Here is a 25,450-nt window from a genome sequence, read left to right on the forward strand (position 1 = left end):
TTGAACCACTGCAGTCACATGACCTTTCTGGACCTTGAAAGTGGTGATTATATTGCTGTCTATGGACGAATCATATACCTCACGGATTTCATCAAAAATATCTTAATTTATGTTCCGAAGGTCTTGGAACGACATGAGGGTGAGTAATTAATGACAGAATTTTCATTTTTGGGTTAACAAACCCTTTAATATACTTGCCCAATAAACTCTCATCATAAGTGTATTACAAAAAAAGTTGTATTTATTTATTTTTACAATTAAAGGAACAAAGCAAAACAGTTTTCTGTGGTGATCATATAAGTAATAAATAATTTTATTGTGAGTATAAAATATCCATTCATATTTATTATTCATGTCAAGGATGATCACAATGACAAAATGGTTTTGACAGTGAGGATAACTGCTCTAAATTGCTACCAATGCAGCCTTATAAGGCTAGAGTCCTTCTTAAGATGTGCTTTCTGTACAGGAGCATTCTCAGCTTTCTCTGTGAAAAGGCTGATGTCAGGCTGGTGTAACAGGAACGTTTGTAGTTCTCCTGTATGTTCATTCAAGCCCCAGGGCCTGATATAATCATATCACTATCAAGGCAGCGACCAGCCAAAAAGAGCTGCAAATGGAGTATAATGAAACATATTTCTATTTTATCATTTGTTTGAACTAAAGATTTTATAATGTATTTAAAAACATTATCAAGATTATTTATATGCTCTCTCGCTTACAAAAACATGTCGGTACCATGATAATACTATAGTACTTTAATATGAAATAGAGTAAAATTCTAAATAATTAGCTAATCAATGTACATGATATTTGTAATACAAAAATCTTTTTTTTTTTTGTTGTAGTAGTACCATGGTACTTTTTGGTTAATGCTATTATTATTTGGGCCCGGTAGCGCCACCTATACAATTTCACGTACAATTTCCGCTATGTTTCACGTACATATACGAAATTTGGTACATACATGTAATGTCCCAGTACTTACAAAAAAGTCTCTTGGAGCAAAGCCCTAAACGCAACAGGAAGTCAGCTATTAAATTTCCTTTAAATTTTTGTGCAGTTTTTGGCATTTACAGTCCTACAGTTTTAATTGTAAGTGTATTTTACGTCAAAATATTTATTATATTAAAACACTGAATGCTTTAAAATGATATTAATTTTTAAATTAAACCAATGTAGCATATAAACTGTATTTTTCTATGATTTAATTTTGCAGTTCCGCTACAAAAGCAGAGTGTACCAGCAGCCAAACGTCAATGAAAAGCAAATTGAAAAGCTACACACACAGGTGAGACTTTTGCAAAATAAATATTTTGCTGTGACATATGTAGATTAGCCTACTGTGCATATTTGTCAAAAAACGTGTCTATTTTTGACACGCAGGTGGTGATTAACTTGTTTTCCGTTATGATAATTTAGTCTTTTACACACATGGAAGCTATTTTCTTAATTGCGAGTGGAAGACGGCGTCTTGGGATACGACCCTTAAAACAGGAAAGAAACATTCAAAATCTTGCTTTTTATATACAGTCACTAGGACTGAATATCTAACATATAACATTCATTTTAGATTCCGCTGCTAAATAATGCAGCAGACCGGAGCATTTGCATATATTTGGACTTAGCTGGACTTTCAGGGCGAGATGGTCATTGATGTTGACGTTTTAGCGTTTTGGCCAGTTTTTGCTCTGTGGTCATGAGCGTTTTTGCAATCACCGGTGGAGGTTATTCCACGATCCTCGCCCAAATGCATCCCCGAAGCTTCGAACCAAGTTTTAATTGCTGGCTTCTTCCAGCACTGTGTGTCCTGTACTGTGCTCGGTGTCTTTATTGCTCAGCCTATTTATCTCCCGTCCCCACACTGCTTCCCTCAGCATTTAAAACTCTCCGTCTCATTGCTCTGAGCTTCCAAGCTCCCTTAATAAGTTATTATATTACAGCTCTGTAAGCCACAAGGGTTTGCAAAGGATGACGTAGGAACAGCTTTGTGTATGTACTTGTTTCAGAGGAACAGATATTCACCCCACTTCGTACTAAATGTCAATAAATTATAAATCCAACAGAGGAAAATGCTAGTGGGTATTGCTTTTAAAATCTGACTGCATTATGAAAAGGAAAAAGGTGAAGTTGTTACCTTAAAGGTGGAGTATGTAATATTGACAGCTAGTGGTTGTTTCCTCAGCCCCCTCCTCCTCAGACTCAATGCTAACTTGGGTTGCCAGATTGAGGACACATAACAGGAATGAGCACAATTGACAATGGAAAGTGGCGAGCCTTACATTGTAAGTTGAGTTATCTGCATTTTAATATGCCTCTAGTCATAGAGCTTTTAAGATGGAAGCCGAGGCTTTTTAGGTCGGGTAGAATCTGCAATCTCTGACCCAGTTCATTTGCTGACTTCTATTGCAGCAGTAAGCTGTGTTTTCCGCCAACTGGAAACCCGTGGTGTCGAAATACTATTGGGTAAATTGTCAGTGGGCGGAATCACACCAACTGAAACAAAAACAGACATTCCAACACGGAATGCAAATTTCAAAGTAGAATAACTGGCTGTAGCATTGTTTTTCAGAGAAACAAATATGTGAACTAGCATGTTTCCTGCAAACATATAATAATATTTTTATGCTTTAATACAGTAAAAATGCTATTACTACCTGATCTGACCCATAAAAGTATATTTTATTGGCATAATCCACGGAGAACTGTAATAAATAAAGAATCCTGTTCTTATTCAACTCAATAGCAGTTGCTTGGCCGGCGCATGAATGAATTCTGCCATCTTTGCCTATGAGCTCTCATAACGCATTAAAGGGATAGTTCACCCAAAAATGAAAATTTGATGTTTATCTGCTTACCCCCAGGGCATCCAAGATGTAGATTACTTTTTTTCTTCAGTCGAACGCAAATTATGATTTTTAACTGCAACCGCTGCTGTCTGTCAGTCAAATAATAGCAGTGATTGGGAACTTGAACAATAAGAGTCGAAAAAACTTCCATAGACAAATCCAAATGAAACAATGCGGCTCGTGACGACACATTGATGTCCTAAGACACGAAACGATCAGTTTGTGCGAGAAACCGAACAGTATTTTTTATTTTTTACCTCTAATACACCACTATGTCCAACTTCGTTCAGCTTCCGGCTAGTGAGGTCTGATCGCGCTCTGACAACGGAAGTGATGTCTCGCGCTCATTGAAGTATATGGGCGAGACATCACTTCCGTCATCACAACGCGTTTTTTGACCTCACTAGCAGGAAGCTGAACGAAGTTGGACATAGTGGTGTATTAGAGGTAAAAATTATATAAATAATGTTCGGTTTCTCGCACTAACCGATCGTTTCGTGTCTTAGGACATTAATGTGTCGTCACGAGCCGCAGGTTTTAATTTTGATTTGTCTAAGCAAGTTATATTTACTGTTATAGTTGAAGTTCCCATCTACTGCTATTATTTGACTGACAGACGGCAACGGTTGCAGTTAAAAATCATAATTTGCGTTCGACTGAAGAAAAAAAGTCACCTACATCTTGGATGCACTGGGGGTAAGCAGATAAACATCAAATTTTCATTTTTGGGTGAACTATCCCTTTAAGTCATGTCAGAAAGATTTTATTTATGAGTTAAATGCACATGAATGCCACTACAAGTGGGTAACCCTGGATTTTTGGTGTGTAAGTGACAACTTGCACTGTAAACCTGAATAAGTTGGGCTAACTCAAAAAATTTGAGGTAATCATTTACAACATTATGATGTTCACAGTTTTAAGTAAGCAGAACTATCAAGTTTTGAGTTTGTAGTACTTGTGCATGTTAATTGCTCCCAACTTGAAGTACCGAGTTAGCCAACTCATACATTTTTATTGTTCTTAACTTGAAATTTTTGAGTACATCAATTTATACATTTAACTTAAAATTATCGGGTTATCTTAACGTAAATAATTTGTTAGCTATAACAAACTAATTCAGAAAATAGCAATTTGCTAATTTTCTAACATGTTAACAGTAGCATGGTATAGCACTTATTGAATTATAGCACTTTGTCACCATGATGGTAACTCTCCAAAAACCCACATTAACAAAAACTCTTCTAAATTAGCATAACAAAACATTTTAGCATTAAAGAAATCCCAGCCCAGTTTCTGACTTAAGTTAGTATAAATTAAAATAAATGAGTTCATACAACTCAAAACAATAAAAACAGTTCAGTTGACTTGAAATATGTCAGTGCTATGAACTCAAAAGTAAAAGAAAGTTCTAAATACTCATAACAGTTAATTTAACTGAACTAATTTGTTTAATTTAAGTTTGTCTTACTCAAACCAATTAAGTATTTTGAGAGTTAGGGTTTATAGTGTGGCAGTCGCAATGGATGCAGCATCTGTAGTTGACAGTAATTTTGTTGAAATGTATGAAATTATCTTTTTTCACTTACAATATAATGTATAGTATTGTACAATTATGATAGAGAATATAACAATTCAGTTTACAGCACCTTCATGAATTAAAAAAAAAGCATAAAAAGCAAAAACATACCTGTTGCTCATCCTTTATATTCAACATTTTGTAGAACTATTAGTCCCTTTAAGGCAAGTCATTTCACTCTGCGGCCATCTTTGAAACGCCTCTCGGGCAGCTACTTCATTCATGCTAGTACAGCTTCTATCTCTTTGAATAGGGAAACATCAAATTCTCTAAAGCTGTATTTAGCATTTCTTTCTATAGCAGTCGGAGCTTCTAAAGGCAGTTACAGTGATGGAATGACTTTACCAATTGGCGATTGGCTCTTTAATTTAGAAGGCGGGACTTATTCTGCCATATGTTTTTTATACAAAAGCTACATCGCAATCTTGCTCAAACCAAAGTGTTTTGAACACGCCTGAAGCTATAATTACTACTTCCTAACTCAACACACATCAGTCCTGGGTTGTAAATATCATGTGATTCACTCTAAAGCTTCAGGAAAATTGCATCATGACAAGTCTAATGGCTAATCAATGGTGCTACAAGAACGCACACAAGAAATTAGCAACTATCCTTAGCTATGACGTCAAAGGCTGATGTTTATACATTTTTAAGAGCTTTTATGAAATATTTGCGTTTTATGTTGCAGAAATCGTATTTTATCAGAATACATGGCTACTTTTGAATGACTATCCATGCAGAATGCTTTTTTCCACCATGAAAAAGGCCAGTAGAGGCTAACTATGTTAACCACTCAATCCTTGAATCCTTTGTTTATTCTAACATTTTCCAGTTGAATTATTCATATTTACTAATATTTATGAATGAATAAAACCAGTTTTAGATGATTTTTGTAGGCTAAAACTCTTTTTGCAGTGTAGGAGGGCGAATGTTGTTGCTGCGCTCGGTGACTGACATCTCTACTTTGTACAGTAGTTAGCCTAATGGGTTTAAAGTTGTTAGCTGACATTGAGGTGTGAATTATCGAAAGCTAGTGTTGGTAGAACAGGATGTAAAAAATTAAATAATGCAAACTTTAATATTTTGTGAGGGTATAGCAATATCCTCTTGTCTTAGAGGCCTTCGTGTGCGCACTAGGTTGTGCGTTAGAGTTGACATTTGTTAATCTGTGTTTGTAGCATGCCGTAGCTCGCTCGTATCTCTCGCCTTGCCAAATCAGTTGTGCTCCCTCTCTTTCTCTCTCCCTCTCTTTCTCTATCTCTCTCTCTCTGATGTCTCTGTACTGGGAGCTGCTCTCCTATCTATTTTTATCCAGCCTTGTATCGTGGCATGTGTGTCCCAGAGATCTCAACATGAGAGAGGAAGTGAGCAGAGACCCTTCACATTCTCGTCAACTGTTCATTTTCTTCACTTGTTTAACTTCCTCTTCAATCATTAGCTGTCAATGTTTCTTGTTTCACCTCACCTGCTCTCTCGTTCTCTCTCTCACCTTCTGTAAGGTCAACCTGAGGAAATTTATGGACTACATCCAACATCATCAGGTGGACAAAGTTGCCAAAATGCTGGAGAGAGGGTTGGACCCCAACTATCATGACCCTGACACTGGTGGTAGGGGATGCCATATCAGATAACCTCCAAAATTGCCCATAAAGGGATATTCAGGCCCTGTTCAGCTGTTCTCAAACTACATTTTTTGATTGATTACATTTCTTCTTAATCAGTATTACATTATATTTCAACAGTTCTGACATGTTCTGGCATGTCATCCATCCATCCATCCATCCATCCATCCATCCATCCATCCATCCATCCATCCATCCATCCATCCATCCATCCATCCATCCATCCATCCATCCATCCATCCATCCATCCATCCATCCATCCATCCCTTTCTATCTATATATCTTTATATGTTTTATTATTTTATGTATTTTATATATATGTTAAAGGGTTAGTTCACCCAAAAATTAAAATTCTGACATTAATTACTCACCCTCATGTTGTTCCAAGAACTTCATTCATCTTCAGAACAGTGCAGTAGTGCGGTAATTTTTGACTTGCACTAGCATTTTGTATTTGACAATTTAGTTCAAAATTTGACCTGTGGAGGGCAGTAATACACTTAGCAGTGTCTACACTGCTGGAATTCTAATAGAGAAGAAGAAGAGAGCAAGTTCAAGATGAGCATTTATGGTTAAAAAGTATAAAATTTTAATTTTTTTTTTTAGAAGATGAGTGATGGTTTCTCTAGATAAGACCCTTATTTTTTATCTGGGATCGTGTAGAACGCTTTGAAGCTGCACTGAAACTGTAATTTTGACATTCAACCATTTGGTGCCCATTGAAGTCCACTATATGGATAAAAATCCTGGAATGTTTTCATCAAAAACCTTAATTTCTTTTCGACTGAAGAAAGAAAGACATGAACATCTTGGATGACATGAGGGTGAGTAAATTGTCAGGAAATTTTAATTGGAAAGTGAACTAATCTTTTAATGGCAGAAACAAAACAAAAGGTAAGCAAGTATCCGTATTAACTTCATTGCAAGTGGGTGCGATCCTGTCAAAATGGCGGCATGCAACGAGGCATGACGTTGGTTCGCGTTCTCCATATTACAATTACAGTTCTATTACAATTGTTTCTCACAACTGTGACACCAAGTATCCAATATAGTCCAGTATATTGTACATGTCTAATTATTGTTTTGATTAAACGTGTAAATCCCTCGATTAATATCTTGCTTATATTAAAAGAGATTTATCTAATACATATTAATAAACCTGTTTTCTGTGCTTCTGTTCCGCAGAGACACCACTAACCCTTGCGGCCCACCTGGACAATATGGTGGAGATTATCGTTACATTGAAAAACGGCGGAGCTCATTTAGATTTCCGCTCTCGGGATGGGATGACTGCCCTGCACAAAGCAGCCAGGGCAAAGAACCAGATAGCTCTTAAGGTAATAAATGATCTAATCCTGAACGGCGGCATGAGTTTATTGAGTTTATGGCTGTGTTAGAGTGATCTTCTTCTTTGATTGTCATTTTGTTTAGTTTTTTTAAGAATGACTGCTGCTGATCTAAAACAGAGCAGTACAGTGATGTCTTATACTTTCATTCAAAGCATAATCTGTATTGTTTTTTGTTTTTTTCAAAGGAATCGATAATTAAGTTTTTTTTTCCATTATTTCATTGTTGCTTTTTTCCCTTGACTAGAATTGGAAATAATACTGCTGATGTACTACTGATTTGTGCCCTGAATATTGTAAAATGCATTCCCTCGCTGCTGTTGCACTTGTAGTATATTGCTTGCCGGCCGTTTATTTAAAAAGGCTTCATGCAGAATGTTAGTTTATGTCACTTCGAAGTGTTACAGCCATAGATTTCCTATTTTCATTACTGGAGAGGCTGGGTTTCATAATGTTAGAAGGAAAAAAGTGCTTGTAGTCATTTAGTTAGGATCTAAAATGTACTTTTAGTCATGCAGTTATAAAACTGCTTGGTTGTATAAAAATTTAATAAAAACCTAGACGTTGTCATGGGAATTGAAAAAATCAAGCACATTCGTTTACATTCATATCTATTGTTTTACATACACATTTATTTATGTGTAGGTTTTACATGTTCAAATTTGGCTACCAGTGTTAAATGTGTGTTTAATGATTGATTATAATAGTTCAAGGTGCTTCTTCTGATATACATTACTGTTCAAAAGTTAGGGATCAGTTTTTATTTATTTAATGAAATTGATACTTTTATTCAGCAAGGATGCATAAAAGTGTTAATTCACCCAAAAATGAAAATTCTGTCATTAATCACTTCCACACCCATAAGACCTTCATTCATCTTTGGAACACAAATTAAAATATTTTTGATTAAATCCGATGGCTCAGTGAGGCCTCCAATGATAGCAAGATAATTAACACTTTCAGATACCCAGAAAGCTACTAAAGACATATTTAAAACAGTTCATGTGACTACAGTGGTTCAACCTTAATGTTATGAAGCAAAGAGAATGCTTTTTGTGCACCAAAAAATAAATAATGACTATGTATAGTGATGGGCGATTTCAAAACACTGCTTCATGAAGCTTCGAATCAGCTTTGTTTCGAATCAGTGGTTCGGAATGTGTATCAAACTGCCAAAGTCATGTGAACCATTGAAACTTCAAAACGTTTTGAAACACTTATGACGTAACAAGGCCTCGTTTACTGAAATCACATGATTTTGGCAGTTTGATACATGCTCTGATTTTTTCATTTTTGGGTGCAAAAAACCCTTTAAATAGATCAAAAGTGACAGTAAAGACATTTATAATTTTGCAAAAGCTCTCTATTTCAAATAAATGCTGTTATTTTAACATTTCTATTCATTATAGAATCTTGAAAAAATGTATCATGGTTTCCACTAAAATATGAAGCAGCACAACTGTTTTTAACATTGATAATAATAATAATAAAAAATGTTTCTTAAGCAGCAAATCAGCATATTAGAATGATTTCTGAAGAATCATGTGACACTGAAGACTGGCGTAATGATGCTAAAAATTCAGCTTTGCCATCACAGGAATAAATTACATTTTAAATATACATTAAAATAGAAAACAGTTATTTTAAAGCTGCTGTCTGTAACTTTTTTTGTGTTCAAAATTTACAAAAATTATATAATAAGAATGTACAACATGAATCCATTTTCCAATGCATGTTTTTGTCTTACCTGGAATCATCATGGTACACTTATAATAAGTGTTTATATTCTGACTATTTCAGACCGGACTGGTAGGACCCGCCGCACAGTATCACAGTAACTGTGTGACTCGCCATAGACATACAGGAGAAAAGTAGCTCTGGCAACAATGTTCTTCCGCAAGACGTGTGCAGTTCTGTTTATTAAAGGTGCTACAGAGGATGTTTTGTTTTATACATTTTTGCAATATTACTTGAAACTGTCTTTACTAACTGATAAAAGACTATTTATTAGGTGCACTGGAAGGAATAATATTAATATACATCATCTGTGCACGAGGTAGGGCCTTAAAAACATCAGCCAATCGTTTACGCGATCATCTTGTAAACGATTGGCCCTCTGGTTTGTCAATCACTGCCATGACGTTCCTTGTAAGAGACGAGTGCGGCTGCGCTCTCCAGTAACTTTCCACACTCCACAGGCGCCGCATGCAATGTTTTTGTCAGGAGACAGGAGTAACAACTGCAGATTATGAGTTACCTGCGGTGAGTCCGACATAATGAATCCACTAACACAACACAGTGAATGCCGGTGGTAAACACTCGTGTTCCAATACTCATGCACGATTTTTGGGAGGCGTTCCCTCGAAATGAGCTGTGAAGGAGGGGGGTTGTTCTTACGCATGCGCTCATTTCAAAAACTCACTAACAGTCTTTGGATTCTCAGTCGACGAAAAAATCCTCTGTAGCACCTTTAACCACTAGAGGGACAAAAATCTTTAAATGGTAATAATATTTGACAAAATTCCTGTTTTTACTGTATTTTTGATCAAATAAATGCAGCCTTGGTGAGCATAAGACAATAGGTAGCGACCCCTAACTTTTGAACGTTAGTGTAAATTAATTGACTTTATTTAAGTCAAAAATATTATTTAACACCACTGAATGAACCTAAATACATTAAGGTATGACAACAAGACTAAAGGGTTGATATTAGAAATAGCTCCTTAACAACTGCACAAATTGTATTTTTAATTTGGCTTGTCACACATGAACATAAAAAAAAAAAAAAAAAAAACGAAAAAAGTCTCAGCGCGCAGTCTTGAACCAGTCTTGAGCCGTTACGTGGAAGGCAGCAAACAAGAAGAAACAGTTCATTTCACGCTTTAAGGCCCCTCAAGGAACTGCTAAAACATAATCATAAAACTGTATTTGATGTGTTTTTCTCTCTAACGGAAACCAAATCCTGTCTCTTTCTTCTGCAGACTATGTTAGATTTGGGAGCGTCTCCAGACTATAAGGACAGCCAGGGTTTGACTCCACTCTACCATACAGTGACCGTAGGTGGCGACCCCAGCTGCTGTGAGGTCCTACTGCGTGCCCATGCCAGCGTCGCATGCCATGATGAGAATGGCTGGCACGAGATCCACCAGGTGGCGTTATCTTTTACATTATAAGTAGTTGGCTGGTGACATTCAATAAAAAGGGTTCTTAAAGCTCTCTGTTGGCTAAAAATGTTGCGCATGGCTGTGTGGGGTAATATAATCATTGTAGAGGGAAGCAGCAGAAGTTATAATAGAGCTGCAGTTTATATGACAGCAGCTTTGTTTAATTAATGGACAGGTGAGGAGATCAAACTAGTTTAATGTGAGCAAATCATCAAGTCTGTCTGTTGTGACGGCGTACTGACATCTAGTGTTGTGACAGGTGGACTGCAGGATGCCAGTCATATTATTTCTGTGGCGTTTTTGATTGCACTCTACTGGGAAAACGGCAAAGCAGCATGTATGGTTTACTTCCAGACACTTTGAAAAATATGAGATGACAGCGTACTGAAGGCTTAATGCTGTTTTTATGTTTCAAAAGACTACTGTATGAATCTTTAAGGCTTTCTTCCAGCAGAAACTGTAACAAGATTCTTATTTTTCGTACAAAAATTATGCACTGCGTGAAACTAGTTGTTTTCATTTGTTCGTCAGGCTTGTCGATATGGCCACGTCCAGCACCTGGAGCACCTCTTGTTCTACGGAGCAGACATGTGTGTGGAAAATGCATCTGGGAATACGGCTCTCCATATTTGTGCCCTGTACAAACAGGTATGTATTCAACACTATACCTTTAATGATCTGAAGTCAGCTCCTTTTAAACAGTCAATAAACAGGTTATTGGCGTCATACAACAGAATACACTGTCAATAGGAGAATAATAAAAAGAAAAAGAAAAAATCAATAATGTTTCGGGGGAGAAATCAATGGCACTACAGGGCTACAGAGCTGAGATTGAGTGCAGCAGGGAAACTTTCTAGGAGAATCTTTGGGAATGAACTGTTAAAAACAAAGGTTTCACAACGGGTTTTACAGCCAGATGTCACAGGAGAACCTTTCTAAGTTCTGCTTTTCTTTAGAAAACCATGTATGTTAATGAATGAATGGGTTTTTTCATGGTTTACCTTTCCAAAAAACTAAAAAATAAAATAAATAAATAATAAAAACATAAATAAATAATGGTTTAGTATTTTAGTATACTTTTCCCTCATTAAACTCCTAATTATGTATTATTAATAGTTAGTAAGGTAGTTGTTAAGTTTAGGTATGGGTAGGATTAAGAATGCAGAAAAAGCATTAATACCTGCTAAATAAGTACTAATAAATAGCCAATATTCCAGTTATATGCATGCCAATAAGCAACTAGTTAAAAGACCCTAAAATAGAGTGTTACCTAAATAATAACAATAATAATAATTTATACCAAAAATATACAAGTATATATTAAATGTATATATGTGTGTATGTATATTTACATATTTTTACATGTTGTTATTATTATTATTTATAATAGCATTAAATGAGGTGTTATTTTTATATTCCTAAATCTGGAAACAATAGGATAAGAAAATAAAAAAAATGTGGCATTGATCAAAGAAAAAAAAAATGTAACATTTTTATTTTATAATAAATATTATATAAAATACATTTTCAAAATATTTGCTGTATATATCTTATCTTTGTCTCATTTGTTTCATGGGAAGGTTCGGGATGGAAATGATGCCATGTTCATTTGTATAAATGCCAACGACGGATTGCCACTAATTACACTGTTCAGTATTCACCATTGTCTCCCATTCTATCCATGATAAACCCCAAACTGAACTGGAATCGGTTGCTATGCTCATGACTATTAGCACCAGCATTCAAGTCTTTATGAATGGACAACGGCCCATTACGCTCACAACACTAAGCAGCCAGGCAGATAATCACCTTATGTTTCCTCAGTGGGAGATCTAGTCTGCTCCGTCAGCTCGGGGTCACAGCATGGGCGCCATTGTCTGCTGGAACTGCTAGCGCTAGCGGTATTCACTGTCACTCTCTATATAATATCATATTCCTGCTGTGTCATAGGTCATGTTGATCCCACATCCGCTGTGTCTTAAGGCCTGTTCACACCAAAGACCATAACTATAATAAGGATAAATATAGTTTTAAAAATCATTTTTAAATTTGAAAGAATAGTAGAGTCCACACCACAACTATAACAAGTAATGACACAGAGGAGTGATATTGTTGGAATAACCAAGCTGTTGAATGCTAAAAACTTTGACAGCCAAAAAAAAAAAAAAAAGCTTGAGCATTTAAAGTGGCAGACGACAAAACTGCTTTGCACGCTTATAATAAAACAAACATTATTGTTCTTGGAGTTAATGGGCCTTTATGTACAAGTTCTGTAAAGGGAAACATAGTATTCAGTATCATGTGCTGTCTTAAAGTCTGCGTTTACACGACAACAATGTACTAAAAACTGAAAAGTTTTTCCTTCACATTTTTCGCATTCAGGCGACAATGTTGTCAAAATGATCCCCGTCCACATGGATCCATGAAAATGACTAAAAACACTGTATTAAGCTGCCAGGCCAGTAGATGGCGATGTCACTTGTTAAGAAAATACTATGTGCTTATAGACTAAACACGTAATATGCATGTGCATGACGTTACCGTTTTCACAAATTCTCCTCTTTGTTGTTTACTAGGGGTGTAACGATATTTCGTGATGCAAAAATGTTACGATATGTATCGTAGAGTGATGGCGATACTTTTACGATATGACGGCAGTCTTATCTCCATAAATATATGTAGTAGTAAAGGTAATGCAAGGGCTAGAAATCAATTTATCCTTTGCTGAAACTGCCTACTCCTCTTGGAGAGCGCATTTCATGGTTGCATAGCAACAATCGACGGCACGGGAGCGCAAGCGCTTTGGAAAGAAGAAGCGGTGCGGCCGAGCCTTCCACGCGTTTTTAGACGCGATATGTGAACGGTCAATTAGGATTCTAATTCTAAGTTCATGTTAATTTTAACATTTTTTTTTTTTTTTGTGACAGACAGTCCTATTCAGCTGTTAATTTGAATACAGAAGGTTTTTATTAAACCTTGAAATGTGATCTTGTATGTACAACAAGGCAAATTATTGAAATTTGTTAAGGTTTTTTAAATAAATCTTATTTGAATTTCAGTTTAATTTGTTCAAAATATCGTGATACGTATCATATCGTGAACTCAGTATCGAGATACGTACCGTATCGTGACCTGAGCGTATCTTTACACCCCTATTGTTTACACAGAGACAATAATGTTAGATTTTTCAAAAACTTGCACTTTGAAAAGTTTCAAAAGTTTGCGTTTTCAGGCCCCCGAAATACTGTTGTCATGTGAATGAATGGCCAAAACACATAAAAAGTTTTCAGTTTTTGGTTGAAAACGGTGTCTAAAAGGCCCCTAATTTTACACAACCTATATACTTTAACATTATGAACAATGAAATCTACAGGTACGTTTGCACGACAACGATTTACAGAAACGGAAATGTTTTTCCTACGCGTTTTTATAATACAAACGACAATGGTGTCAAAACAATCCCCGTTCACACAGATCCACAAAAACAACTAAAAACGCTGTATTATGCTGCCAGGCCAGTAGATGGCGATGTCAGTTTGTAAAAAAACACTACGTGCTTATCGACTAAAAACACTGCATGCTGTAATACATGTAATACGCATGCGCGTGACGTCACCGTTCTCACAAATTCGCCTCTTTGTAGTTTACATGGAGACAGTAATGTTATCGTTTTCAAAAACTTGTACTTTGAAAAGTTTCAAAAGTCAGGCCCTCAAAACGCAGTTGTCGTGTGAATGAACAGCCAAAATGCATAAAAAGTTTCAGTTTTTAGTTGAAAACAGCCTATATACTTTAACATTACAAACAACGAAATTGAACGAAATGTACATCTCTTACTCACAGCCTTGTTTTTATTTACCATGAAAATCAATATTTCGTTAAATACGGTTAAAACAAAATCACACCACCCCAGGTCTTATGACTAGAAAATATAGTTTATTTTAAGGTGAGAAGATGGCCCTGCCGATGGCAAGTGTCATTTATTGATTTGTGGACACGCTTGAATTCTGCTTGTCACATATGATGTATTTCTGTTCATCCAGAGCCGACCAATAGGGTGGTTATTTGAAGTTATCGGCCACAACGAGGCGAAACCTTTGGCGAAAGATGCTTAATTTATCTTGTTCGCCAGGTTCTCGAGCCTCGATTGTTTGCGATTAAACCCTATTGTTCCGATCCGTCACCATGTCAACGAGGAACCTGTAACCGGTGCCAAATGCAGGCCAGGGATATTTTCATGTGCGGGGAGTAGAAGCAGCATCCTCACATGTGATTATGTCTCATATACAAGGGCTGGCAGCAGCTGTGAAACTAGTATTAGAAGGAAGGTAGGAGGAGAAGGCAATGGAGGTGTGTGTATGTGTGCGATTGTGTGTGTGTCGGTTTAGTGGTGAGGCATTCCGTGGGTGGGCTGTTGAATCCAGCTGGATATAGTGGGCTGGAGAGCTACAGAGCCCTGGATCTCTCTCGCTCTCTCTCTCTCTGTCTTTCTGCTTTTGGTTCTCACATACACATTCACACATGCACATAGGCATTGCTGCAGAGACCCCCTCTCCTTTCTCTTTGGGTGTAGACTTTGCTGTAGCATCACACTTGAATTGGACTTCAAAAAGCTGAGGGAGAAGTCTGTCACTTTTGGATCTGGGTGAGATGGGATACCTCTTGACGTGTCTAATTTTGCTCTTAGAAGGTCAAGAAACACAGATAGTAGAACATTTTCTGTTAGAGTTGGATCATATTGAATTAATTATCTGCTTTTCTTCTGAAGGAAAAGTGTGCCAGGGTTCTTCTGGTTCGTGGAGCCAGCAAAGACGTCAAGAACTACCGAGGACAAACGCCCTTTCAGGTACCAGAACATGTTGGCTTGGCTACTTTTTGATAAGTGAATGAAACATTTTTTTTCTTCTAAATAAGCTTGCGCATGGAACTTTGCTATATTTTGTTGGTTTTGCGTTGGAAAAAAATTATGAGCGCAAAATGAACTTGCGTCTGTTTGTTGTTCTGTCGCGCAGAGTTCTTAATTAATTAGACGGAATGTCACATGAAAGCTCAGGCATTATGTAAGACAGAACTCGGAGAATGACGAGTGAGGGTAATTAATCATTTTATTATGTTTGTTTGCATGGGTTTGGTATCTTCAGATAATTAGGAGTTAGAATTTGGAGAGGGGAATAAAGAATGTTGAATCAAGTAATTTTCTTAAATGTTTTAGCTGAAATAAGCCAGTGGAGGTTTTTTTCCCCCTATAAAAATCTCTGGTTCTTGTGTTTGTTTACTTGAGGATTTTCTTTCTCAAATGTCAGATTGTGACATTCAATTGCTTGTCTGACAGCAATGGACATGATCCAAGTCTGTGGCCATGGGCTGATGACAGTGTTGCGTTTACTGTTCAGTAGCCTTCAATAATGCCTGTGACTGTAATGCCTCTAGTCATTTGTGATTTATTATAGTTAAAACTGAAGTCATTTTTGCACCAATAGTAATTATTAGAAGTATAGTTGAAACTGAAGTACTTTTCTTGACAATATTTATTAGTGAGTATTATTAGAAATGTCTTAAAACTGAAGTAATATTTGTGCCAATAGATAATAATAGTACTTATTAGAAATTCAAACTGAAGTCATTTTTGCACCAATAGTCATTAGTGCATATTGTGCCAGACATTGGCTTGGTTTGAAATTAAGTGCCCTCTCTGATGTTCTTACTGAAAAGTATTAAGAAGTGTATACATATTTTAACATCTACCTACAAATGTAACATACTTTCATCTTCATTATGAAAGTATTACAGTTGTTGGATGAGAAAAATTCTCAAAGACCAAATATTTACCACCTTTTGTTGTCTACAAATCAGTGCAGTTGTCAGGTAGAACTTTAATCATGACCAATCAGATTAAATGGAGACAGAATAAATAAATATTTAACAATATTTAATACTGCCAAATAAGTTCCAACATTGAGGTTCCAGTTTAAACATACACAGCAAAATCCCCAGCGTTAAATCTAACTCTGCTCAGAGAACATATGGTCCCTCTCTACATAGAGTTAAAATAACACTGAAGCAGAGTTAAAGTTAATGAGATAATATGCTGTTTGTGGAGTTGTTTAATTTAATGTATTTTATCTTCAGTTGATTTTATCTAAGGCTGTGGCTGGAAGTAGTTATTGTGTTTCTCTTCAGTGATTCTGCTTGTTAACAGCAGGTGTTCATCACTAATGCTCAATAATAATTTAATTAATCACTTAATTATCTCATTAACTTTAACTCTGCTTCAGTGTTACTCTAACACTATATAGAGAGGGACCATATGTAATCAGAGCAGAGTTGGTTTAACTCTGGTGATTTTGCTGTGTATCTGTTTGAGTTATGATACCTAAACATTGTATTTTAAGTATTGTTAAATTATTGTAACTTAACATAACATTTTATTAATGACAATATTAGAATTTACATTGTAGTTAATAGTGATTGTTATTAGAAAACAGGTAAAACTGAAGTCATTTTTGCACTGTATATTTGCAGAAATACAAAGTTCTGTCTTAAAACTCTAGATGGCACACAGCCTGATAGGTCATTTAACTCAACCTACTCATAATCACATCGTTCCCTATAGGGCACAGCTGATTCAGTACCCAATGAGGTTGCATGCTCAAACTTCAAAATACTTGGGTAGCATATGCTTTAGCAGTGCAGCGCATTTTCAGAAACCCTCCACCTTCCCCAGCTCCACCTGTATAGATCTGCTATGGGTAATTCATGTACGCTATTTTGCACAGCAGCAGCATGTCTTACTTACAGCAGTGTGTTATGTATGTATTGGCAGTAGTAAGTCCCATACTTGCTCTGCAGCAGCAGCAATAACCTACAGCAGCAGCAGCAGCATAGCAGATCTATTCCACCAAGTCCAAACATATCAACATTTTCATGCCCATTACCATGCCAAACACTCAAGAGAGTTGTCATGACAGAACATTTATTAATTTAGCAGAATTTATGAACAATTTGTCAGCTTGTGTTTCATGATGGCCAATTATTGTTTTCAAACAGGTTTCTCAAAAACTCCATTTTCAATTGGTTGGATAGCCCCGCCTATTCCAAACAGATAGCCACGCCCATACTCACACCATTGGTTGAACTGCTGTTGTCTTGTGAGGCAGGTCTGAATCTTTAAGCAAACAGCAATGTTTTGATTGCCCCACAGAGACAGAGCGTTTACACTTTTCAGGGGAATAAAACTACAAATTATGTGTTTACAGCTTGAATAAAAGTATTTCAAGATTGAATTTATAGGATTGATTTTACATTGTGATACATTATAATAGTAATATTTTAAGGTCCAATCTTTTAAGCACCCATATCTATTTTTTGATTATTTTGAGTTCAGTTTCTATTAAAATGACATAATCCTAACCCATAATCGCCACCTTTCATATCACTATCATAATGAATTATTAAAGCTTCAAAGCAAATGCTGATAGCAAAATAGCATGTACAGTAAACCCTTTAATAACAAACACGCCAACATCAATACTGTACTAGACCACCTACATAATGAAAGCTTAACCCTTTGAAATGCAACCTCCTTGACTGAAATAACCATATCTATCACATTTTGCGTTTATTCATAGTTTGATTTCATAGTGCACAGACCTGTTCATCCAGCAAAAGCTGCATTTACAATGTAGAATTCAGCATTTGTAGCATGTTTTTAGATTACGGTTAAAGTTTAAACACCTTCAATGCAATATCCAGAGTGGAAAAATACTTGGTTTGTACAGTACTCAAATATATGTTGTTGTTTGTGCCTCAAGGAAAACTGTGGCTTTTATTAGCAAGATGGCACATATCGCAACAGTAATCCAATGGCAAACCTCCAAAAACATTAAAATAGAACTGAGATCATTAGTTTTGCAGTCGGCTCTACAGTCAAACGCATTGAGTCAAACATTAGCAACACTTGCTGCTGCATTTAGTTTTCATGGCTGGACTCATTGTGCAAGTTGCTCGGTTTACAACCTCTAAAGCTTTGAACTGACCCTGCTCACTCCAAACCTGACGTAGGAGTGAAGTGTTTATGTAATGTACATATCAGTGCTCTCCTGATGCGTTGTTTAATGCGCTGTATTATTCATCTCATGCTGCTAAAATCATATTTCACGCCTCGGCGATCGCTCGATTACAACTCATTTAAGCAGCTCGTGAAACTTCAGGCTCTCCTCTGGAACGCTCCGATCCGCCTGGTTTAACAAAACTTCTCCCCGGCAAAATCGAAAGTGGGCAGAGCAAATTGTATTACTGCTATACTCTTTTACTCAGAGAACGATGACACTGGGTCCGAAAGGTTGCAGCTCTTAGTTAATAATGTGCGCTTTCATACGACAAATCAGCCAAAACTGTTTGTGTGAATCATATTGAATAGTTGAAGAGATTTCTTAACCTATTTGTTTCAATTTTAGGCCTTAACTTACCAGCTCTAAGTTGCAGCCAAGCACTGTATTTCATTCGAAAAGGAATGCGGTTCTTCTCAAGCTCATTATGAAAATCTTAGCAACTAATTTAGTGTAGTGTGAATGAAGTCTGTGTTTGATCACTCTTAGGAATACAGTACTCCAAAACCCACAAGCGTAATGCGTTACTCTGCCTTGGTGTACCATTTAAAACCCAGTTTTGTTCTCACGACCAGACTTGGTGACCAGACTGATGAGTAAATTATAGATCTTATAATAGACTGCGTAACTAGCTTTTTAAAGGGTGGTAAAATTAAAGCCATTAAATAGAAATGAACATCTGCTGAATGGGAAGTCGTGCTATTGTACAGGGTTTTTTTTTTTTTGTTTCATTGCTGTGAAGGCCCTTTTGAGATTACATTAAGCTTTGCAGGGAATAGTTCACTAAGAAGTTACTCAAAACCCATATTACCTTTTTTATTGCCAAACACAAAAGGAGGCAGAATGTTCATGCTGTAGAGTTTTTACGTTTACTGTTAAAAAGTTTATTATTATTATTATTATTTTGACAAAATTAATGCTTTTTTTTCACCAAGGACTTATTCAATTGATAAAAAATATATAACCTGCGTCTAGGTGTTATGTTACAATGGTCTTATTTTGGATTTGCAGACTCAGACACTTTCATGTTGTTTGTTCTGTACTTGTTCTGCAGTAATATGTTTTATGCAGCCTCAAACAAAAAATGGAAAATAGATAGGAAAAAATGTAATAAAGCCAGTGAATGAATCTAATATGCTATATATGTGTTTTTCTTTAAGGTGGCAATAATTGCTGGGAATTTTGAGCTTGCAGAGTTCATAAAGAATCACAAAGACGCTGATATTGGTAAGTTGGATTACTGCACCTTCCTTGATGTTGATGAAAACCACCAGATTTTTTTTTTCATGATTACCAGAAATGTTCCTTAGCTAGATGCACATACAATGTAAATAATAAAAGACTGTATCCATGTAAATCAGATTTTTCCCCTAACCAGTACCATTGGCAATAAGCAACAAAATACTATGATAATATGTGCATACTGAATTCCAATTGGAATATTTGAATACTGAATTGTGATTTGACATCATCTCTGTTGGACATTTTGGGCATGGTCATTTCATGTGTTTTTACTATCTGATCTGATTTGTTAAAGGGTTAGTTCACCCAAAAATGAAAATTCTGTCATGAATTACTCACCCTCATGTTGTAACACCCGTAAGACCTTCGTTCATCTTCAGAACACAAATTATGATATTTTTGATGAAATCTGAGAGGTATATGACTCATCTATAGACAGCAATTTAACCGCCACTTTCAATGTGCAGAAAGCTACTAAAGACATTATTAACCCTTAAATGCATGACTGTTTCGCCAATCATTCTTACATATTCGGGTCTTTATCGACCCGGATCAACATCTAACATGGAAGGATCTCTACCTGTCGCAATAATATAAAACTCATCTGATAATAGAGTAACAATTACAGAAGAATAAAATAAATCGTATTCTGTTACCTTTTGGAGCTTGAAAGGGCTCCGTTTGAGCGGATGTTTTATGCCATCATCACTGTCCTCGTCAGAGCTCATTTCACAGTAAATTCAGCAAATAATGGGCTAGTTTTATGTTTGAGGTCACGAATATGAGCCCATTCGCGATCTCAATCATCTCAAAATTATATAATTTTCAACATCTTCAAAATCAATATTTCACTCGCTAACAGCTTCATCAGATTTATCCAGTAACAGTTACAGTAATATTTGATTGCGTTCAGTACTTGTTCTGCAGTAAATCGCTGAGCCATTTCATGTTTTTCTTATTATTTCGTTTTCGGTCTGAATGAGTCGTCACTTCTGCATTGTGTATCAGACATTGCCACCTTGTGGAATAAAGGTGAATTGCACTTTTTCCATCATCTAATATTCAATTATTGTTGTGCAGAAAAATATACATACACTCATACACTCCTCGGGGCGTTTGCGACCCTATACAATTTATACAAAAAATGAATACAAAAATAGGCTTTTTTTTATAATTTTATAATTTTTTTCTTGTTATATTCTTTATAATGAATTGATTGAGGAATACCAAGAAGGTTGATGTCTAACTTTAAAAAATGATCGAGGAGGAGGGTAGTGAATGATGTCCTGGGTCACTAAAGACCCAAGGTATGCATTTAAGGGTTAAAACAGTCGACGTGACTGCAGTGGTTCAAACTTGCACGTGAAGCAATGAGAATACTTTTTGTATGCAAAAAAAAAAGATTTTAGCACTCTTTTTTTTTTTTCATTTTAGCGTCCAGCACTTCTAGGTTCTACGTCAGAACGCCAACTCATTACTGGCAGACACTGTTCACGTCGCATGCATGTGATGCTGACGCAGGAGCCAGCCAATAATGAGTCGGCCTTCTGACGTTTTCCGAATTTGTGTTCCGAAGATGAACGAAGGTCTTACAGGTGTGGAAAGACATGAGTAATTAATGACTTTTTGGGTGAACTAACACTTTAAAACGGTTCCATTTACACTTGGCCACATAAATGTGTCTCCACAAAATGAATATAAATTCCCGCTCTATATGCAAATGTAACATAATTCACATCAGCAGAAGCAACAGAAATTAGCTGCATTTTATTTATATTTAGTCTTACTACTTTTAATGAAGATTATTGTGTTTTGAGCATCTGTGACTTACTTTTAACATCCACATGCATTTAAACTTTTTCAGTTTCGTTTGCAATGCATCTCAAACCACCTCCTAATGTGTTTTGTGATTTGGATTATTTATACCTGGTCTTTTCACGGTTGGATAGCTATCTGAGCAGAGAAAATGTATGAAGTGACCAGGTGTAAACAGGTCCTTAAAGGGATAGTTCACCCAAAAATAAAAATGTTGTCATCATTTACTCACCCTCAAGTTGTTCCAAACCTGTATGAGTTTATTTATTCTAATGAACACAAAAGAAGATATTTTAAAGAATGTTGGTAACCAGACAGTTTACAGTAGCCAGTGACTTTCATAGTTGGAAAAAATATACTATAGAAGTCAATGGGCGCCATCAACTGTCTGGTTACTAACATTCTTTAAAATATCTTCTTTTGTATTCAACAGAAGAAACAAACTCATACAGGTTTGAAACAACTTGAGGGTGAGTGAATGATGACAAAATTTTCATTTTTGGGTGAATTAACCCTTTAAAGGGGACCTATTATGCCCTATTTCAAAAGATGTAATATAAGTCTCTGTTGTCTCCAGAATGTATCTGTGAAGTTTCAGCTCAAAATACCCCACAGCTAATTTATTATATCTTGTCAAATTTGCCCCTATTTGGGTGTGAGCAAAAACACATTTTGTGTGTGTCCCTTTAAATGCAAATGAGCTGCTGCTCCCAGCCACTTTCCAAAAGAGGGCGGAGCTTTAACATCTTGCGCTTCAGTTGCTCAACAACAACAAAGCAGGAGAATCTCACGCAGCCAAAATGAGGATTGTCAGTAACGGTGTTCAGCCTTACATTGTTCAAACCGGAGTCGAACACTGATGGAGAGACGTTACAACTTTTAGAATGCAACTGGATGTTTCTGAACGGTTAGTGGATAAATTTATGTAGTTGCTGTGGAGTTGATTCGACTTATCGACCAGCATGTGCCAGCATGTTAATCTTTTGTGCAAATCCAGTGTTGAATCGACCCTTTAATTGATTGGCCACGGCGTTAGAACTGGCTACACTTGAACACGGAAAAAATTCCGATTTTCACGATATGTCCCCTTTAACATTCTATCAGCGTAAGCCAAATGCCAATAGTAGTTTATAGAACAAATACAGACTTGAAATTATATACAAAACAAAGCTTGATTCAAGCCAATCATGTGTGGCTCATGCTGAATGAATTGCTGATGAATTCTGTTCGATGAATATCAATACAGCGCTGCCTTGCACTCTAGATATTCTGAATGGCTGTGATTGTGTTGTGTCATGCAACATTTTAGCTTTAAATTTGCATAGATAAATTACACATCACTGTAAGGTCACAGTGTTATGAACACCTCTAAAGTCTTGATTATATTGAAAATGAGTATGACCAAATAATTTAATTAATTTAAAATGCTATTCCTCTGCAAAATGCCCAAGAGAGTATCATATTTATTAAGGTGTATGATATGATCCAGTTGTCAGGCAGGCAGCTGATGCTGCAGGTGCAAAACTTGTACTGTGTGCTAAAGGCTAACATAAGCTAAAATGGGCTTCCTCTATTGTTGCTAGTGAGACAAGAGACGTCATCTCAAGCGGCTCCCGTAATTATGCAGTGTTATAATGCTGGGCCTCAGCAATTTGTGCCTCTAGGGCTCCTGAAGTGGTTTACTTGAACTTATAATTGTGCTTCTGAACCTTAAGTGAACATACAAGGTCTATTTATTGTATTTAGGGTCATTCAAAGTTATTTTGCGAATGAGCAAAATGAGTTTTAATACAGTAACTATATATATATATATATATATATATATATATATATATGTGTATATATGTGTATATATATATATGTGTATATATATATATATATATATATATATATATATATATATATATATATATATATATATATATATATATATATATATATATATATATATATATATATATGTGTATATATATATAGTGTGCGAGTGTGTGTGTGTATATCTTCCTATGAAGTCTTACTCTGTATAATAAAGAAAAAAATCATGATCATGCATATTCGGCAGAATATTTTGGACATAAATACATGACAAATAATTTTTTTTACCTCACACGGCACTCTACTTCCACAGCTCTAACACGTGTAGCAGATGTCAATGTTAATTTACCAAAAGTAAAATGCATCCCTATATTTTTCTGACATTCTCAGCCACACACTGAGGATTCCAGTGATTGAATGCGCTCGTTTCAATTAACGGACCGCATAATCATCTGCCTCATTAAAGGCAGGGAAGGCACAACAGATTTAATTAATCATTAGACATCATTAAACGAAAGGATTTGGATAAAATGAAGTCTGCTCTGTGTAAATCAGACTTTGAAGGTCTTCACATGCCACGGATATGTTCGTGTATAATGTAGAGTGGAGATAACATGGCATAAATAACTCATTTACATATTAATTATTCATAACAGGCATTTTGCATGTACATTTTCACTAAATTCCACATTTAACATGTGATCCATGTGCATTATGCTTTATAAATTGATATTTGAGATATATGTTTGCCCTTGAAGGTTGTGTACACTTTGTCGTTGCACCCTATAGATGGTTTTGTGTGCCGAACCCAAGCATTCATCTAGAGAGAGCGTTACTCAGTGGGGCTGACCTACATAAGCACAGACCTTACAGGAAGAGGAGACTCATCCATATACACGAACACACACACTTGCACACCAGCAGAATTCCTACTATTTCCTGTACTGAATTTAGGCCATTATCAAGTCCTACGCTTTTTTTTTTCTGATCGGAATTGTCACGTTCAATTTTTTTGTCACATTTGTCCTGGTTTTTTCCGACCTGCAATGCTAATCTTCGTCTCACCGACGTGACATAAAATTGTTAACCTGCTTATTGAGTGACATTGAGTGACTTTGATTGCTTTGTCAGTTCATTTTCCCTCTATATTGATGTAAAATAGAAATGTGGGATAATGATTCTGGGACTGCGTTCTAAAAAAAAAATAAAGGTTCTTTATTGGTGTCAATGGTTCCATATAGAACCTTTAACATTCATAGAATCTTTCCATTGTACAAAAGGTTCTTTATAGTGAAAGATGATCCTTCAGATTATTAAAATGTTTTTTACACTAAGAATAAAATGGTTCACTTCAAGTTTCTTTGGGGTAGTGTTGTCAAAAGTACCGACTTTTATACCAAGTCTATACTGAAATTTTAAAAATGTGACACTTTGAGCGCTGTTGCACGGATTCCTAAACGCCTCTGATTGGCCATTGTGTTCACATGCTCATCAGATATGTCTGTGATTGGCTACAATGATCAATGCTTCAAAAACATGTTGTAAATAGACATCAACGACCCTCTTCACCAAGCACTTACACAAACACGCTCCAAAACGCTTTCAAACACTTCCGTGTACTTTCAAACGCTCCAGTGTGTTGATCATTGGAGCCAATCGAATTCACTCAACAGCACTCATTTTTAAAGGTGCCCTAGAACTTTTTTTAAAAGATGTAATATAAGTCTAAGGTGTCCCCTGAATGTGTCTGTGAAGTTTCAGCTCAAAATACCCCATAGATTTTTTTTAATGCATTTTTTTAATTTTTTATATTGGGGCATCATTAAATATGAGACGATTTATGCTGTGCGGCCCCTTTAAATGCTGACGCTCCCCGCCCACGGAGCTCACGCTTGCCTTAAACAGTGCATAAA

The 25,450-nt window shown here is 36.1% G+C and overlaps 1 protein-coding gene across 1 annotated transcript in view; it reads left to right on the forward strand.

Moving 5' to 3' along the window:
• The window catches only part of shank2b (SH3 and multiple ankyrin repeat domains 2b), a 123,880-nt gene that overhangs the window by 23,965 nt on the left and 74,465 nt on the right, over window positions 1-25,450 (forward strand). The window contains exons 4-10 of the mRNA XM_067379460.1: window positions 1,220-1,291; window positions 5,925-6,033; window positions 7,233-7,384; window positions 10,375-10,542; window positions 11,089-11,205; window positions 15,326-15,403; window positions 19,826-19,892. Coding sequence (XP_067235561.1) covers window positions 1,220-1,291; window positions 5,925-6,033; window positions 7,233-7,384; window positions 10,375-10,542; window positions 11,089-11,205; window positions 15,326-15,403; window positions 19,826-19,892 — 763 coding nt within the window. The remainder of the gene's footprint in view (window positions 1-1,219; window positions 1,292-5,924; window positions 6,034-7,232; window positions 7,385-10,374; window positions 10,543-11,088; window positions 11,206-15,325; window positions 15,404-19,825; window positions 19,893-25,450) is intronic.

Source organism: Chanodichthys erythropterus, chromosome 24 (assembly GCF_024489055.1).
Source record: "Chanodichthys erythropterus isolate Z2021 chromosome 24, ASM2448905v1, whole genome shotgun sequence".
Lineage (NCBI taxonomy): Eukaryota > Metazoa > Chordata > Actinopteri > Cypriniformes > Xenocyprididae > Chanodichthys > Chanodichthys erythropterus.